We start from the raw sequence: 18,985 nt of genomic DNA, 5'->3' as shown, positions 1-18,985 counted from the left end.
CGAAGTTTGTTCTTTCATAGAGATTTTTCCCCATTAAAATCTGAAATTTGTATCCTGTTCTCATTTAAGCTCTCTGAATTGCTTCTTTCCTGTGGTTTGCATTTCTGTCCCATTTATAAGAGTGTTAGTCTGTTGGGTTACACTTGACTCTTGAAAATTTTTGTAGCGGTGTCTCAACTTTTAATTATTCTCATTTTGTTTTGACCTGCTTGCGTTTCTTTTGAGTGTCTTGGGTTTTTATTTTTCTTTCTTCTTCTTTTTTTTTTTTTTTTTCCCCCCTCCAAGTATTGCCTGAGGCAGAGTAATACATGTTTGGGTTAGAATGGGTACGTATTCAAAGACAGACAGTATCTGTCAAGAACGTTTGTGTTGCTCTTAAAGCAGTGTGACTTAGTTAATCTTTTTGTGTGTAACTTAGAGATAAATAGTATATTTAGTCACAAATACAGAAGCTCAGAAAAGTTCTCTTGGAACAGTCTGATGCGCACATTTCTCAGGGATTTTTCCTTACATCTCTTAAGTTAATTTGCCGTTTAATTTGTCAACTATTATTGTCAAACTAAACTTGTCTTTGGTAAAGGTTGCTGACTGGGGAAAAATAACACTGCGTTAGGGTAGCACCTACAAAATAATTCACAGTATTACTTTTCCATGTATCACGAGGTAAGAAACATATGCCATTTTCATGTACAATTAAATGCCAGTGTTATTAGATTATATTTAGTTGTCCTTATAAAGTCAGCAATTTATTAATGTTCTTATATCATTATCTATAATGGCATTGCATGTAAAAAATTGTATAGACCAGGTAGAAAGTATAAATCTAGGATTTAATTATCCATTTCAGTTGAGTTGTCTTAGGGGTTCACATGTTAAAGAAATGTGTAGCTAACTTATTTGAAAGATATAAACGATGTGCTATATAACTAAATTTTGAAAACTTATGCATGCTTTTGTTACCTTGTATCTAAATTTCTTATTTTGGTTTGATTTTTTTTTTTTTTTAAACAGATGCAAAGCTATTGTGGATCATTTTGGACAAAGAATAAGTGCTAACTATTTTATTGTGGAAGATAGTTACCTTTCAGAGAGCATATGCACAAATGTGTGTTACAGGTATGTAGTAAAACAGTAAACACAGTAAATTACTTTAAATAATAGTGTATGAAGTACCCTGCAAGTTAAATTTAAGAGATTATTGTATCCTGCTTTATCTTTGCAGTACAGTTCTGTGTGTAGTTTTTCTCTTCTTCTATATACTTGAGGGCATACTGTATACTTTCTATCTTTAGGTTTTCTTAAATTGTCCTCTAAATCATATTCCCCTTCTCCTTATAAAAAATCCAATAGCTCTAAGAGCATTAGGGATTTCATATTTGTTAAAAAGTGTTTGGAAGGTGGAGGTGCCTGTTGCTGTTCTCACTTTAAATTTCTTCAGGTTTAGAAAAGTATTAAAAGTCATTGTTTTCTCTGATTTTTGTTGTTCTTGCCAAAAGCACTGGACATATAGTGCCTTTGTCTTCAAAATATTGCAGGTAAGATATTAGCAAAACTATAGTAGTAGGTGCAGTGCAGAAATAATCAATGGAGGATTAGAAGCTTCAATTCATGGACTCCAACCTAGTGTGTTTCACCTTAATCCAAAGTGTCCTGTGCTGTTTGGAACATAAAAAGTCCTGTAACATGCTGCTACTAATCTTGATCAAATAAACAAAAGACTTTTTTAAAAATCAGAAGGATATTCAAGCTGTTTTATATAACAGCACTGGCTCATTTATTCATCATCTGTTTTGGTGATTGAAAATATACATTAATGTTCCAGATGTGTTCCTACTTCAGCAACAGGCAAAATATCCCACTAACAATCATATTAATAAAGATTATATGGTTAAACAGCCTTCCCACAGTATTATGTTTAGATTGGTATTGTGAAAACTATGAATCCAAATTGCTATTTTTTACTTTTTTGTGAAATGCCATAATTGTTTTATTTAATTGTAGGCAGATCTCCAGAGCAGTGCTCATTACAGATCAGTCTGTACTAAACACAGATTCAGAGCAGCAGGTATATATCAATTTTGTATCACTTATCTCTATGGATTATATGTATTAATATTTAGTTGTTGGTAGGAATTAATTCATGCTTTTGTTTCTGCTTGAATCCAGCGTTTTAGTCAGCTCTCTCCACTGATAATTAATTCATTAGTCTCTATAAAACTATTAGGAATTTTATTTTATTTTAGTTCAATGACTTGGATTTCCCTATTTGGTTCGCACTATATTGATTAACAGAGTTTCTAAGCTGCTGTCCTTAAAGTAGTTCATTTTGCTTGCTTTTTAATAAACTGTTACCCTTAGTATTCTGTTAACTGTTAATTATTTATCTTGTCTAAACTTTGTTCAAAGTTCTTTTGTTTTTTTTAACATTCACTTTTACTGTTCAAAGTTCTTATTGTACACTTTCAGATCCTTCTTTAAATGTTTCTGCTTCATCAGTCTTTGCAGACCTTAATTTTAAAGGATATTAATCTGCGTTAAGTGTTCCTTCTGTACGCTTCCTGTACTTTTACAGGTTAAATAGGATCTACAAAATAAGAACATATATGACAGTCTATTCTTCCTAAGTCTTGCTACTAGCAGTCCTGCATAAAAGTACTCCAGTCATTCCCAGCTAACAGTGCTCTGCCCAGTGTTCAAAAAGGATTTTGCAGTCTCTTGCCAACAGAGTTTCTAAACTGTCATCCTTTTGGAAGGGGCTGTGATATGAGGTTTTCTTTCCGTTCTGCTGCTGCAGACGTTCCTAACAAAGGTGGCCTTGCTGACGTGGGTAGAAATTCTTGAATGCTCAAATTCTGCGGGATTGATTGCACAAATTGTTACTAATAAACCAGAAAACAAAATTGTATAACTGCAGTTATTTTTCACCTTTACTTAGAATTGTATTGGTTGCCTCATCCTCCATGTTACTCTGCTTTAACATAAGTTGTTCTTTCTGCTTGATAGGTTTCCATTTTGACAGTGCCTCCAGTGGATCTAGGAAAACCAGCGGTTTGCGTCATTGAGTTGTGTTCCTCAACCATGACATGCATGAAGGACACTTGTAAGTACAGGGTATATGTAACCTTAACTGTATTTTTCCCTTTGACTCTGTCAACTCTGAAACAAAATCTAAAATATGTGCGTATCATTCTTCTGCTGCACAATGACCAGGCTATTACCTGAGAAAACAGTGTGTACTAGGTTACTGTTGTCAGCAGATGAGAGAAATAGTCCAGTGTCTTCATTCTGTAGCAGTTGTGTGCTGTTTCATATGGCTTAGGAACCATACTACAAGATTCTTGTTGCATTCAATTGTTTTAAATTTACATGTGGTAATTATTTATTTAAAGTCTTATTGTGATTTTCATGGTAATAAAGTGTATTGTTCTTTATTTCCAAATGGATCAAACGTCGAATGTTCCTTTTAACACTTATGTGGATAATAAGCTTGATAGTTGTAGTCATCTTAGTAGTGGGACAATATTCTGTTTACTGTACAGTAATTCTAAAATAGCAAAGAAGAGCTTTTTGTTATGACTGCTGGTTTTTTTTTTTTAAAGATAAAAAAAGTATTAGGAGATTAAGACAACTGAAGACTTAGTAGAACGGCAGATGAGGGTAGCAGAGAGGTCTAGCAGACTGTTTCTTCTCCACTGTAACTAGCTAAGATTGTACAGTCTTCAAGTCAAAATATTAAGATTTTTTTAACTTAGAAATGTTTTCTTTGTAAAATTTTCTGCCAAGAATTTCTCTTACCGCTATAATTAAAGGGCCAAAACCCACCCAAAGTATTTTCTCAAATCATTTCTGAAAAAACCTGTAAGCAAAAAGGTGGGATCTTAGTTAATAGATGCATGTTTTGTTGGTTTTTTTTTTTTCCTTTCAGACTACCTTTGAAATTTAAGAGAATCTTTACACTGTAGGACTCTGTGGCGTCATAAAAAATGCTACAAATTTTTGTTTTCATAAGGATAGGTTCTCAGTACAAGTATCAAGTATGTTTAAGTATTATTTCTAGCAGAATATTTTGGAGCATATGTTCTTCTTTCTGCTGCAGTTTCTGCTTTTTTCTTAATCAGCATATACTGAACAATTAATAAGTAGGTTAATAGACTTATTTTCACTTACACAATAATGAATTTTTCCTTCAGTAGATTAAAAAAATATTCTACAGCATGTGAATCTTACTGGTAGTTTGTCATTTGTTTTTTTTTTTTTTTTGAAAATGGACTACCTTAGCTGCACTATTAAATTGAAGTTCTTGAAGTACACTATATTTGGGGGCTTTTTATCTTCTGAAAGTTTTGGTAGAGCTGGGATTATGTCCCATTATGAGCTTTGGAGGGAAAGAGTGCATCATGATATATTTGAGGTAAAGTTATAAAAATTCTTTTAAGAACTTTGTTATTGTCTTCTACTGCATTAGATTCTTTAATTCTAAAAATATCTGAGATCACACCTTTCTAGAAGGGACATCCCAGTATTTCCATTAACAGTTTTCTATGTACAGAGCTTTATGACTCTGTTGTTGGTATTTTATGTGAACTTGAAATAGATGAGCAACAAAATGTTCTTATGGAGTATTTATTTTTCTTTCCAAATTCTTCTTCTGAATTCTGTTAAATAGCTTACCAATTTGGGACACTATGGAAGATAAATAGAAGATAAATTAGAGGTTACCTGACCTAACACTTTTTAACAAAAATAAGTAACTGTCGTCATAACCAATTTATTTTACTGTTACCTAGGTTTGAACTCAGTTCTTTGCCTATGGAAGAAGAGTGAACTAAATGATTAAGTCATTCAAAGTTATAGTTCCTACTTAAATAATAATAATTAAAAAAAAAGATAAACCTGTAATTAAGAACTTAGTGCTATAAAGCATATTGTTAATATTTATCCTTTAAATAGCTGATTTACTTTATTTAAGGGTTCACAAAATATATATAGCAGGAAGTGAAACTAAAGAAGGATTGGTGTTCAAGTAGATATAAATTACTAGTTTCCTGAGAATTTCTGTGGTGCTGAAAAATTAAGGTTTCTGTTATTTACTTTTCTGCATAAATTCTTTTCATTTCAGAAGAGAAGGTACTACATTCCTTAATGAAATTTGTCTTCATGTATTGAAGTAATATAGTTCTATTTTAGGTATAGCTGAGTTCTAGTTATGGGACATATTTCATAATTTTTTTAAAAACTTTTACATCATTATCTGTAAATGGGTTTTAACCTGACTGATTTCTCCTTCAAACAATTATTTAAGATAAGTATACAAATACATCTACTCTTTGATCACACTGCATAAATGACAGGCACATAATCTGTATTGCCAGTTGAGTGGAACCAAACTCCTTCACTTGCCCTAAAAATTGAGACTGTAATGATGAAATCATGAACTAAACTCATCGTTCTTCCTGCTAGAAGAATTACTTGAAGACAAATGTTGGCAACCACTGTAACTAATGCAGTTATACCTGAGTAAATCAAATATAATCAAAATATATACTGATGACTGTGACTCACAGCCATAACCTTAATAAAAAAGATTTTATAGAGAGTAAATGATGTGAACTTTAGTGATTTATAACTAGGTTTTTTGAGGAAAGAGTAGATTGTTTTGCAATGTTTGGGATTGTAAACATTTAAGTAAGGTTACAGGGAGACTTTCATTATCACCACCTGTTTTCTTTTACTTTTTTTAGTATATATTCCTTTTAGACAGAAGGTTTGGTTTTGGTTAAATAAAAAGTGAATATTAATGTTTGAATATAATCTGTGTGTGTGCAATCTGAAAGAGGAGGAGCATGAAGGGTTACATTTCTGATCCTCCTGGAGTCAGTGTCAAACTTTCTGTGGCATGACTGCTGCCAGGAAATCATTCAAGATAGGTATGATGTACTTGTAAATAATGACACAAATGTAGCCAGACTTCAGACTGAAAAGAGTGTCATATGGATTTAAAATAACGCCATAGCTATACATTGCTATTAAATTGATCAGAAATGTACAGTAATGAAGAAAAAAGGAATCAGTTTAAACTTTTCACGAAGATATGTTAAACTTCTTCATGATTCTCTGACAGATACTTCTCTGCCGATAAGTTTCCAGACAGCCGTTCAGTAGCAAATGAGTCAGTTAAGGTGGTTCTATAAAAAGCTTTAAGATGAGGCTTTTAAATATCTGAATGAATGGATGTAAAATCAGGTGGGATAAAGCAGCAGGGAGGCTGGTTGTGTATATGAATAGAGACCAATGGAACAGAAAAGAGGTCAAGAGCTGCATCAAGTGATTATCTCTTCTGAGGGGTCAGCAACTTCACTAGTTTGCAAAACAGAACTAATAAAGGAATAGTATGTTCCGTGAGGAATCTGTCTAGCCACTTTATTTTCATGAAAACAAGTACATTAGCAAGAAATCTAAATATCAAATTTGCATTATTCAAGCAAAACTGTGAATTTTCACAAATACAAAAGTAGATTCAGTGACATTGATTTGCCCATGCTGTAAGGTGAATTTTGATTAATTATACAGTTGCACAAATGTGTTCTTGTGGTCCAAAATCTTTTCATGTCATCTTTTTCCAATATGGGTTTGCTGTACTCTGTGATTTGTTTCTGATGTGTACAGAGCACCTCTTGAAATCAAGTGCTTGAAATCAGTTTTGCAAATTATCAGAAATCCTTACTGGCCCACCTAACCTAATTTCACCCTTACCCGAACACAAAACTGTTGTTTCTCCCATCCTATAAGAAGGTGGATGAATAAAATGTTGTAGAGCTTTTTGTTACGTTGTACTAAGGGATTGCATATGTCATAACTTACATGGCAGAACAGTCCTCTCATATTCAGCAGTGCTTATCTTTAAATTCTCTCTAGTCTGTCAAAACATGACAGTGTTCCCAGTGTTCTTCATTCCATGTGGCTGGAGAGAAATAGTTAACTGCTAGCCCACTTGAGCTGTAACTTAAAACATGCATCTATTCACTTCATCTCCTATTTACTGTTTAGTACAATAAAAGAATTGGAAGCCTTGCTCACTTTTTACTTCAGTGGAGAAAGATAGCTTCCTACTTGCTCCTGTACAGCCAGACTTAAACTGTGAGTAGTCGAATTTCCAAATTCCCACTCAGTCCTAATTTAGCTCTTAAAGGAGAGTGCTGATGAAAGTAGTGATATTTGTGGGTTTAGTATGTTGTTGACCTATTGGACTGTCAACACTGATAAGAATGTTCTTGGGGTTTCTAGAGGTCATTAATGGCAAATACGATGTGTTATCCAGATTCTTGCTGCTGCTTTTCCTGGTATCAATAGACACTTTTTCATAGAATGACATTCTCTGTCTGCACTGCTGATGTTAAATTATACTTCCACCTTACCAATATATATGGAAGAGAGAGATAATTATGAGATGTATTAAGAAAATTTGTCTGTGTGGTGTATATACACTGTGTTTCCATAATGTGGTACTTCTCTGGGTTAAAGGAAGTGATTTATATGAAGAGCAGTGATCTCTAAAAGCCTGCTGTGCCTTTTAAAATTTGTAAATGATATTTATATATCTGTGTATTGGTGATTGTAATTAGTTTGTGTTCTCTTTTAACAGATTTAGTCCATTTAACCTGTCCATCAGCTAAAACTGCTAGGGAAGATTTAGAGCCTGTTGTACAGAAGTTATTCAATCTAAATACAGAAAAAGGTAAAAATAAATAAAGTATTAAGAGATTATTTTGCAAAAATATAATTTACCCTTGTAACTAAAGTATCTGTTACTGAACATCTGAATCTGTCATCAGAGTCAACATATGGTGAGTTGCTATCTAGATATCAGCATTTCAAAGTAAAGGAATCTATTTTGAGAGTGAGATTGATTAGACAGATGTCAGGTTTTTTGTATTTCATGATCTAATGTTCCAGGTCTCCTTCAGCTGTGGTTTAACTTCAGTATACAAGGACTGTGGCTGTAAGTGTCTAGGACCTTTTTAATTTTTCACACTTTCTTTTTCACGGAAACATATTTGCTTCTCAGCATGTCTTTCAAAGGTGTAGTAGTGAAATGAAATATTTGTGAATCTGTTTTTTTACACTATCCTGGTTTTAGTGATTTCTATTACTCGGGTATCCCTAACAAAAGTTATCAAAACCCCAAAAGTTAGTGATCTGCTTTTCTCCTCCAGCTGCCAGATGTGCTCAGTGCTATAAGCTTCTTCATTTTCTTTTGCCTTCTCTTATTCTAAGACTGTTGCTCATCCTTTTGTTGTCTTCTTCAAGTGCTTCCTTGGTTTCTGTTTTTAGTTGAAATTCTCTGGATTCTGCTTTAAGCAGTGGAAGCATTAAGTTGTTACTGCAGTTTTATCAGGAAGATAGATTTCCAGTAATTTCCAATAATGAACTATTTGGCCCTAAATTCAAGGAAACCTTGCCAGCTACTTTCATGAACTTTGACCTTGAGATGGACAATTTCACAGTCCCAGAGGAAAGTAGCTGTTGACAAAGCAGTTGTTGCCTAGAAAGAAATTGTCCCTGAGATACTTTGAGCCAGTTCCACAGAAGTCTTTGAAATTTAATCCCGAGATCTTGAATTTAATCATATTTTTGGTAGATGCTCCTAGAATAGGTAGTGTGCACATAGAAGATATCGCTGTATTCTAACCTTGGCAACACATTTTTAAATATAGTGTGCTCATACCTAAATACAGTAAATCATAGTTCTTCTGTGAGAAAACAATACTTAGCTGTCAGTGGAAGTGTTTTATGTTTGTATATATGCAAGGTAGTAAGATGTGGAAGTATTTTATAATATTTATAATTGGTTTGCATATAATATTTCATTCATGAAGCATAACATGAATTCAGGTAAAATTTTCTCCTGTTAAAAAAAAATAAATGCAGTTTTTTCTGTGGCAAGTCTTTCTTTTTCCTCTCAGGGCTCTGTAACCAAGAACAGTGTTTCATAAAGGGTTGAGTTCAGCTTTTCACAAGTTTGTTTTCCTGTGTTCTTTTCCATTTTTACATTTTTTTTCCTCTACCTTTTAATGAAAAAGCAAATGTCTTATTGTTTTTGTTAGACAACAAAGTGCATTTAATAGGAAGTAAAGTATTAAATAATCTGCATTTTCTTTCTTGCTTGCTTACAGGAAAGGCATCTTTGATGTCCCAAAGATGTAAATTTTTTACTAGGTTTGTAGTACAAGAGCCTTTACAAAACAAATATGTAGAATACAAGTAGGGTTTGTGAATAGAACACTTTATTATATTGGAGAGCTGCAAACACTTTTCATGTTGATACTTGTTAATTTAAAGCCCGCTAGTTTCCAACTTTTAATATTTAACATATATCTTAAATTTTCAAGACAGTGCCATGTGTTTCAAAGACTCAGTTGGTGAAGAAAAGATTAGCTTGCAGTTTAGTGTCTTCTAATCATTTGGGGGAGTTAGCATTAATCTTAATGTTTAAAGTGATCCAGTTTTGAAATGATATATTGTTTAGAACCTGGCTGAAATTCTTCTATAGAAACTCTGTGATCATAGGGGTCCTCAGGTGCACTGAGGCACTGAAAAGCTAGTTTTCACTGACACATAGGCCTTTTTATCATCAGGATGAGGTAGTGGTCGTATTTTAATTAAAATGTCAGAACAAATACTGTTGGAGTTATTGAAAATGAATCACCAGATAAAGTGAGCACTGGGCCATGGCAGGTCAAAGAGGCAAAGTCACCTGGAGAAGAGGACTCCATTCATTTTCCTGCCTAAATGAGGAAGAAGTAACTTTTATGAGCAATGTGAACTTTTAAATATATTAAAGAGCATCTTGCCCTGTATTAAGGCTCAGACTTTCACAGGCTGATGAATTTAATTTATATTTCAAACTGTTCAGTATGGTTAGCACCTATTTTTTTAAAAATATTTGACAGTTATAAAAAGATACTAAAGGAATAGCATAGATTTATCTCTTTTTTCCTAATTCAACTGCTTTAAAATACTGTTTTGAATGCCGTTGTTATCTAGAAGTTTCTTCCTTGGAAAGAAGTAGATTTCGCAAGGTCTTTTACAAGCTTCATTTATTTTAGAGGAGGTAAAATATCAAAAGGGGAACAGCAAATATGCCAAACAAATAGTATCTATTAAGCTAAGAATCGATGTTGTGTATTCCTCTGTTGCATTCTGCACTGTTAAAAAGTGACCTTCATCTTCCCAGCAGTTTTTCTGCCTGTGTGCAGAGGGGTTATATGAATGTGCGAAGTAACTGCAAGAAGATACAGATGATGAACAAGCAAGATGTAGTTTATGATCATTTTGTATTCATAATCAGCATTGTAGCACAGTACAAGTCCCCAGTAAGCACAGATAAATATAAATTAATCATCTATTTTCATTTAGCAGTATTTCCACAGTTTAGAGATTCTACATACGGCATATTACACATCTCAAATAGCGTACTTCTGGGTTTGGTAATTCTTTATCTACAGTTAATTTGGGGGGGAGGTATTCTTTGTGGATTTTAATTTAAAATTTCTTCTATTTAAACCATGAGCATTAGGTAGTCTCCTTAGATTGGCTTGAAGATGCCCAGTGTTAAAGCACGCAAAGGTCTGTTATGAGAAGAGTTCCCATACAAAGATAAACCATTAAATGAGAGGGAAAAAAGTATACATCAAAAATATCTTTGCATATGGAATGCAATAGCCTCCAGTTGGCACAGCCCGTGGAGGACTTGTTCAGACCGTCACATGCTCATGGAGTTTATCCAGAGTAAACTAGATAACATGAAGTGGAAAGACGTTAAATTTAGACCAAGCTTCTTGGTAGTATGCTTTTAGGTGATAATTGGTTCTTATGTGGCATAGTGTGTACAGAATAAGTAGAGTTTACATACCTATGGCTGTAAAGGAAGAGAAAAGTGTGATGAAAGAGTACCTCAGAAGAGAATGGAAAGTAAAATTAATTGGCTTTTTAAAGAAAAAAATTTACTGTATTACAGTAATTCCATGTTAATAAATTGACTTTTAGTATGCTAGATAACGTAGTTCCCGTATTACATGTGAACATTGATTACTGGAACACTTTTTTTTTCTTTTCAGAGACGGAAAATGAAGAGCTGGAAAAACCTAGAGTCCTCTGGGCAGTCTACTTCAATATGAGAGATTCTTCAGGAGTTGACAAAAGTTCATACAATGGCTTACCCTCAAATGTTTATGTCTGTTCTGGACCAGACTCTGCTTTAGGAAATGACTGTGCTGTCAGACAGGTTGGGCAGATCAATTTTTTTGATTGCAGAACTTTAATTTTAAAGACCTAAGGAAGTCCAATACAGTCTGCTTTTGTTCTGGGTTTTTCTGCTATATGGTAGATAATTAGTACTGATACAGCTATAAAACTTCACACCTAGACATACAGAAAATCTTACTTAATGAGCAAAGTGAATGTCAGTGGGATTGAGAATGGAGGAAACTTGAGAAAAGATCAGTTGATATAGTAACATTAGGAGTAGCAGATAGTTAATCTGAACAGGTAGAGGGAACCTAGAAGGCAGCAATACCCGAAGTTGATGATCTTGGTAGAATGGTTACTTGCTCTAATACTGTGGAAAGGAAAAACTGTCAAATAATTCAGAAATATAGATGATAACTCACCAAAATATGTTGTCTTTTGCCTGTAAGGTTAAAGAGGAGGTACGGTAGCAGTGAAGCAGTACAAATCAAAGGTCAGAAAAGCCTATCTACAGTTCAAGTTGGAAGGATCATCAAAGTAGTTTAACACCTGCAGGACATAGTGACAAACCAAAAACCTATTGGGGAAAAAAAACAGCATAATTACTAAGCTGGTACATTAAGCTGTCTGTCTCAGTTTACCTTGTCTTTGCCTTAGTATCACTGTATTAAAAAATTTTGGTGTAATTGTGTCTCTGAAGGAATTGAGGGGAATGTCATTCTGTTCGTGACCTTGAGATAGTATTTGGCACCAAATTACACTCGGTTCTGATTTTTAATTCTCGGTATTGGGGTGTCTACATATCTAGTTCCTGCTAACTAGAATCCTGAACTGAGAACCACTTTCAGCTTGCCTAGTAGTAGGCATGCCATACTAGTACTCAATTTAAGGCAAACTACTAGTGCTTTGAAATTGGAGGTGAAGAGTGAAAGCTCCCTAAACAAAACTAGGCAGATGGAGAGATCGTGAAATAGCCACCTTCTGTGTCAGCAGTAGGCAGAATATGCAGGGACGCCAGATCTTCAAGGGTAAGTATGTAGAAATTCACAAAGAACTTCATATCATACCTCTCATTGTGCCTTCCCCACTACAATTGAGCAGAAGACAACAAGATCATGTGAGTATGTAGATTACAACTTGTTCAACAAAAGACAACTACAGGAATGCCTCTCCTTTGGTCTTCCGTTCAGAGATCCGCCTTGATAAGGAAGGTATAAATTCTTAGGCAAATCTGCCGCAGCAGTCACTGTGGTGATAGGGTGCTTTCAGAGCTAATGTGAGAATGCTTGTACATCTTTGTAGGATTAACTGGCACTAGTCATTTTTAAAGCTGTTTTTTTAATGGCTATGTTCAGAGAATGTGCATGCCATCTTCTAACCAGTTGCAGGATTTTTTATGACTAAGTCATAAACCTCTTAAAAGTAAGATTTTAAAGTGGAAAGGCTGACATAGCCTGAACTGTAGGGTCAGAACAGTATAATTAAGGGCTAATAGTACCCTTCATTTTACTTTACAAGGCAATTTGCCTTCCAAGAGGATAAAGAACTGTAAAGACAAAAAATAACGCAAGACAATTATTATGGTAGCAGTTTTAAATTGTAAATTAGTTCTTTTCTAAATGAGATTTTTTTAACTGTTATTTAAAACAGTGCAAGTTAAAAGCTGTTTAAATACACTTAAAAACCAGCCTATTTCTAATTCCAATAGCCACCTTTTCTAGCATTCAGCTTTGTCTTAAGAGCTCTTTTTCCTACTAATGAGTAATAGTATTCTAGATCAAGCTGTGTTTAAATATTCTAGATGCTGTAGTTAGCCTTTGTGTTAAATTTGTTGACCAGCAGTGAGATAAATGTTAAACAAGCAGATCTTGGCAGAGAAACAATCAAGAGCCTAAAACACTCCCTTTCAGAAGGAGTAGATAGAAGCTACGTTTTTTTGAACCCGTTTTAGATTTTGAAACAAACGGTCGCTAGGTAGAGTGAAAAATATTTTAGTGTAACCATGTTTATAATTAAAAGTCATAAGGGAAGATAGAAGTGAGGAGCATATGTGAGAACAAAGTGAAGAATAGACTGAAGATAAAGCAGAACTCACAGTTAGAATACGCCCTTCCCATCTAGCATGTAGGTACATTCTAGACAAGTGGAGGAGGGAAATACGTGTAAGTTGGTGTGCCTCGAACCCCCAAATCACTTTCATCTTCCTAGCAATGGGATGGAAATCTCCAAACAAGAAATATTTACAAACTCATGGATCAGAACGCTTTAAAAAACAAACAGAAAACCACTGTGCGTATTAGTCTTGGAGATAGCTTGGACAATTGAATCTAATTTCTCTAATCAATTCTTTGTTTACTGTTTTAATGATACTTCCCATGATTTATGCTGTCATTACCATTAGTATTACTAACTTACATATGTCATGCTGTTTGATTGTATTGATGATATATTATTTAGAAGGCAAGACACCACAACTTTTACAGACAATTATCCATCTACAGCTCAGTATACAAATGATTTCATTCTTGTTTTATTTTAATTTAGTGTTAAATTCCTAGTATAATATTGAATTAATATTGATGTCTGCATTTACTTGCCCTGAGGATAGGCTAAATAAAATGTAAAGTGCCATTTATGATTCCTTCAAATTCTGTATGTATGGATCAAGTAAAGCATCTGGCTTCCAGTTTTCTATTTTTTTGCTGCTACAACCTGACATGAATTATGTTCTAAAGTAGTATGTTCCCTGAAGTATTTCAGATTTCTGAGGCATCTTCATGTTCATAAGAGGAAGCACTAAAATTGTCATGCCAATATTTGTCCTTTAACCTGTTTACGTTGTTTTTCTATATCTGGAAGGATTTCAGAGTTATTCAAGTGTGTCATATTTCAAACTACTGTTGGTTTGGTAGTGTTCTCTGTAAAAGTTGCTATGAAAGCCCATGCAGCTTGTCTACATGCCATCAAGGTGCGTAGCTGGGATACAGTAAAACAGTAACAAAACATAATTTTATTCAACTTCAAACAGTTATTAGAGTATCTATGCAAGTTCTTTACATGCTTATGTCTTAATGCTTAATTCAAACATACAGACTTGAAAGCTGGTACACTTTACTAAATATTGAAGGAACTATTTACTAAGTTACAATAAGTATCAAAGTGTTATAATGAAGGAGCTGTTAAATTATTATTGGTTATTCTGCATTACTTCAGCTGGATAAGGTTAACTTAAAAAATTGGTAGACCTGAAAGCACTCAGTACCATTAAATTGTTCAATTATAATCAATGTCATGATGTCCTACATAACATACTGAGAATTTCTTTCCATGTTCAACCTCATAATTATTTGACCATTTTTGGAGACTAATTGGAGACTAAATAATTGTTGAGAACTGCATAGAAAATGTTTGTCTGCTCTAGTTTGTCATATATTTAGTGCAAAATATTACACCGTTCTTCAATATTCTATTAACTATAATAGTTTAAGCATATTTTTGGAGTTTCAAGGACAAGTGCAGACTTGAAATTAAAAGTCTTTCTCTTCAAAAAGTTAGTTTTGTAAACTTTTTGTAGGATATTTGTACCCTAGACTTACTAGCCAAGGTTTTCAAATTACAAAACGATGTTTTTGAAGTAGAGAATATAATTTTTTTATTTATTTTTTCATATACTAATAGAAATAGTTTTAAACAGTTTTAAATGGGTATGGAAGAGTGAAATTTAGGAAGCAGAATGAAAAATTAAATTGAACTGAGAGTAGACAGGGTCATTTAAGCAGTTAATAATGGAGTCCTACATCCACGTGCTGGTGATACAAATCCACTGCTGGTGGGCAGTGAAGTTTATCACAGAAAGCTGTTTGGTACATGCTCAATGATGTATTAATCTGAAAACAATTCCCTCTTGTCCAGGAATCCGCATCATGTAATCAGCCTTTGCAGTTGGCATTAACTGACCCTACTGTCAGCTTTTTCAGTGCAGTGTCTGGTAGCAGTATGAATATAAAGATTAAATGCATTCTTGCCTATGTGGGAGCTCTCATCACAGGTCGTCTTTAGCGCATAGTTTACTGAATAGACAAAATCAAGAGGCAATATTCCTTTGCCTTTCTAAAAACCCAAAACATAACTGTGCTCTGCATCAGTTGTTTCCGTTTGCCTTAGAAGCTTAAGGACTTGGAAAAGAAAACCTTTATGGAAATGTGAAAAATGTGAAGTGCATGTTGGTTCAGTAAATAAATTCCTGAGTGCCTCTAGCTTTTTTTTTTTTAAATAAGCTTATAGATAGGTTATTTGCACAAGAGCATGTAAAACTATTTAACGCTATTTAACAAAGCTCCTTGCATTCTTGTGGTTTTTTTAAAGGATTTTTGGCCTCCTTTGTTTTTATAAAATGTCTGGTTCTCAAGAATTCTAAGATTGTATTATTTTGATTCTTTTTCTCCCAGATTTTGCAGTTGTATTCTGTATGTTGCAATAACAACTACCCTGTTGTTATCAAGAACACGTTTCTTTTTAATGTGTTGCATTGCAGTGGTCAAAAAACTTGACTTTTTGTGTGTACTTAATTTCTAAACCTCGATGGCATGAAGAATAAGTGGCATTGTAAATTAAATCCTTGAGCTATATCTTAAGAGTAACTCTTTTTATCTAAATAAAGGTTGCTTATACAGTTCTTTTTGGAAAGGCACAATTTGTGCACATAAGTGTACGCACATAATACATTGAAATGGTAGACATGTTTTTTGAATAAATTATAAATGTATTGTATACAAATCTGCATATATTTTCAATGATAATATTCCGTTGGATGAGAACAGTTCTCAGTTGAGCTATGTATGAGCTGTTCAGAAAAACAGAAATGGAAATTTTCCTGTAATTTTTAAATTTAAGAAGGAAACCCATATAGATATGATGTAGATTGTACATATTAACAATTTCCTGGTTTTGCTTGTTATGTGACATGGATTCTTCTCTCTGGAAGAAGGCAAGATCTTTCCCATGCTTTGCATTTGACTGCAGCTAGGGATATTTTTATAGTGGAAAAGGTCATTTTGCTCGCAAAAAATCATCTTTGTTGTTCTCAATACAATGTAGAATGACCAGCATTTTTAAAAAAGCCTTATGATGTGACTTTCTTAGTAGAACAATGTAAAAAGATAGATTGCTTTTTCTTTTTCGAGGACTGCAAGAAGGAATGGATTTCCCATGTGTTTACAATACTATCGAAGTATTAAATCACTATTGATTTGAAAGAACAGAGGTTAATCTTAAATATCTAAAATATTGCTGCAAGGTATTACATTTCAAAGTAAAGTTTATTTTATGCTTTTTTTCTGAATAGGCTGAGACTATTTTCCAAGAAATGTTTCCTACAGAGGAATTTTGCCCACCACCACCGAATCCAGAAGATATTATTTATGATGAAGATGAGATTGCACCAGAAGAGTCTGGATTCAGTAACTCACCAGAGACAAAACCTGAATCCTCAACTGAGGAAAGCAGTAGCGGAGGTAGTGCTGCTGTTAAAAAGGAAGATAATGAAGAATGAATTAGCACTGTTCTCTTAGTAGAAGAGGAGGTTGACCCAAACTAAAATGTAAGGGAGGAAGGGTAAGAAAAAGAGGTTTAAAAAACCCATAGCTGTATTATTTGCAATTGCCTTACTTTCCTTAGCTTGAATAATCTTTCTTTGTCAAATAGCTTCATTGATAGCTGAGACATTTCTAAATAGTCATAGGTCCAGCAGATCCAGGGGTGTTTGTCCCTAAACAAAAAATCATAGAACAAAGCATTTGAATTTAGAATGCTAAAATAGGATTCATGACTTGTAGAGAGAGTTTGGTTTTGTTTTACATCTTGGAAGGAATCCTCCATTTTTTAAACAGGCAACAAGTCGAAAATAATCAAAAGAAAAAATGTGCAAGTTTGCTTACCAGTCAGAAGATCATCTTCTGATATAACGTATCAAAGTTCTACTAAAAATCATTGGAACTCTGCTAATTAAACAGTGGAAGGTGAGCTTCACAGTCTGTCTTTCAAAGTGCTTTTATGACTGGAACTTGAAGGCAATAATATTGACAATTCTGGAGTGGCTTTAGAATATGTAATAGATGTCATGTTTAATTTGTGTAATGAAAAATTTCTTGTATGGTTTTGAAACTGATGGCATAGTTTAGAAACAAATATAATCCAATAGATGTTCCTCGCATGAAACTACTTTACATTCAGATTTTTTTAGTAAGATCTAATAGATCACAAATTTTCACTAGTGACTTAATTTACTGTAGTCAGGAAAATAGCACAATTTAAACCTAACGCTAGATTTCCCAACAAAATTTAAAATCGTAAGTGGAGCGTACCTGTTGTTAGTTTCCCTGGATTTGTTGCAGTGTTTGGGCCTTTAATAAGCCAGTAGTTAATTTTTTGAAGTATGGTGTCTGAGAAGTTTAGATGATCATTAATTGAGGTTTTTTGTGGTGGGGAGAAGGTTCAACTGATAATTCCAAAGGTTTGTATTGATCCCGGTTAATAGGATTAAAATTAGCGTGATAGCTGTAAATTATGCATTTTGTAATGATAAATCATAAAGCATTTATACAATAAAATTTATTGAAGTATTTATAAGCCTAGTTTGTATGAAAAATTACAAAATAAGAAAGCTGTTGTAAATGATCATGATAAACTTGCACTTCTGAACGATGCTGGAAATTAGATATTCAGATGATGAAAAATATTTAGCATTTACTTAAAGATTTACTTTAAAATGTACACCCAATAGATCAGTAGTATATCTAAATATAGAGATCAGTGAATTTTGATGAGAAGGGTTTTAAACTTCTACATGAACTTAGAAATAGTTCTAGCAGTGCTTAAATACTGTACGTAAATAAAAAATACCATTGAATAATGAATATTCAGCACTGCCTGAACTTGACATATCCGGGCTTTGTATGGTTTTGCGGTGCACGTGCCTGCCTTTAAAATGGCTTCATGCCATAAAGGTTAATTTATTTATTTTTTTACAGCATAACTGAACTGTTAACTTCACCTTTTCTTGCATCATAACACATTGTCCAATTTGCATTTCAAAAACTGGTTTGTTTGTGTTTACGTTCTTCGCTTATTGGATCGGTACCATTGTGTGTATAATCCCAAAGTCCTCAGAAAAATATGTGGTTGAAATGTTTCCAATGTTAAACAACAGTCATCTTTGGATGCTTGTGATTGAGCAGTTATTTATATATGGTAATAAGCAGACTGCCTCTTCATTTACCTGTAATTTTTATGTGTATTGGAAAGCATGAGTATATGGTAATTGTATTTAACACCTACAGATCTGTAAAAGAGCTAAGTGGAGGACCTAGTCCCTGTTTGTCTTTCAATAATAGGGATCATAGTTGAATTTTTCGTCTTCTATGTTTACAAGGAAATCGTTTGATGAAAATTAAATGTTTGCTTGCAAGTGCATTTTTCTGTGTTTTTCTTTTAATTACGCAAGAAAGCAGTTCATTTGTTAGCTGAGATTTCCTAATAATTCTGTTGTCTACTTTCATCGTGTTGACATCTGTAGTAAGATTGAAGTTTATGTGTGTGACAGTATGTTTATAGAAGTTAGCAAGTTTATATAAAGTAGTATCTTAGTGCTTCATATCCATGTGAAGCAAAGTTTGGAAATACTGCAAATTTGATTTTAGATAAGACGGAATAATCTACAAGTTGTAGGCTATGACTTTAC

At 33.6% G+C, this 18,985-nt stretch overlaps 1 protein-coding gene across 1 annotated transcript in view; it reads left to right on the top strand.

Annotated features, from left to right (window-relative positions):
- The window catches only part of CHM (CHM Rab escort protein), a 73,053-nt gene extending 54,342 nt beyond the window's left edge, over positions 1-18,711 (top strand). Inside the window, exons 11-16 of the mRNA XM_050902014.1 lie at positions 1,012-1,116; positions 2,002-2,065; positions 3,004-3,100; positions 7,643-7,735; positions 11,118-11,284; positions 16,592-18,711. Coding sequence (XP_050757971.1) covers positions 1,012-1,116; positions 2,002-2,065; positions 3,004-3,100; positions 7,643-7,735; positions 11,118-11,284; positions 16,592-16,798 — 733 coding nt within the window. The 3' untranslated portion in view covers positions 16,799-18,711. The remainder of the gene's footprint in view (positions 1-1,011; positions 1,117-2,001; positions 2,066-3,003; positions 3,101-7,642; positions 7,736-11,117; positions 11,285-16,591) is intronic.
- Positions 18,712-18,985: the final 274 nt, after the last annotated feature.

Source organism: Gymnogyps californianus, chromosome 9 (assembly GCF_018139145.2).
Source record: "Gymnogyps californianus isolate 813 chromosome 9, ASM1813914v2, whole genome shotgun sequence".
Lineage (NCBI taxonomy): Eukaryota > Metazoa > Chordata > Aves > Accipitriformes > Cathartidae > Gymnogyps > Gymnogyps californianus.
This window is presented reverse-complemented; position numbering and strand designations above follow the sequence as displayed.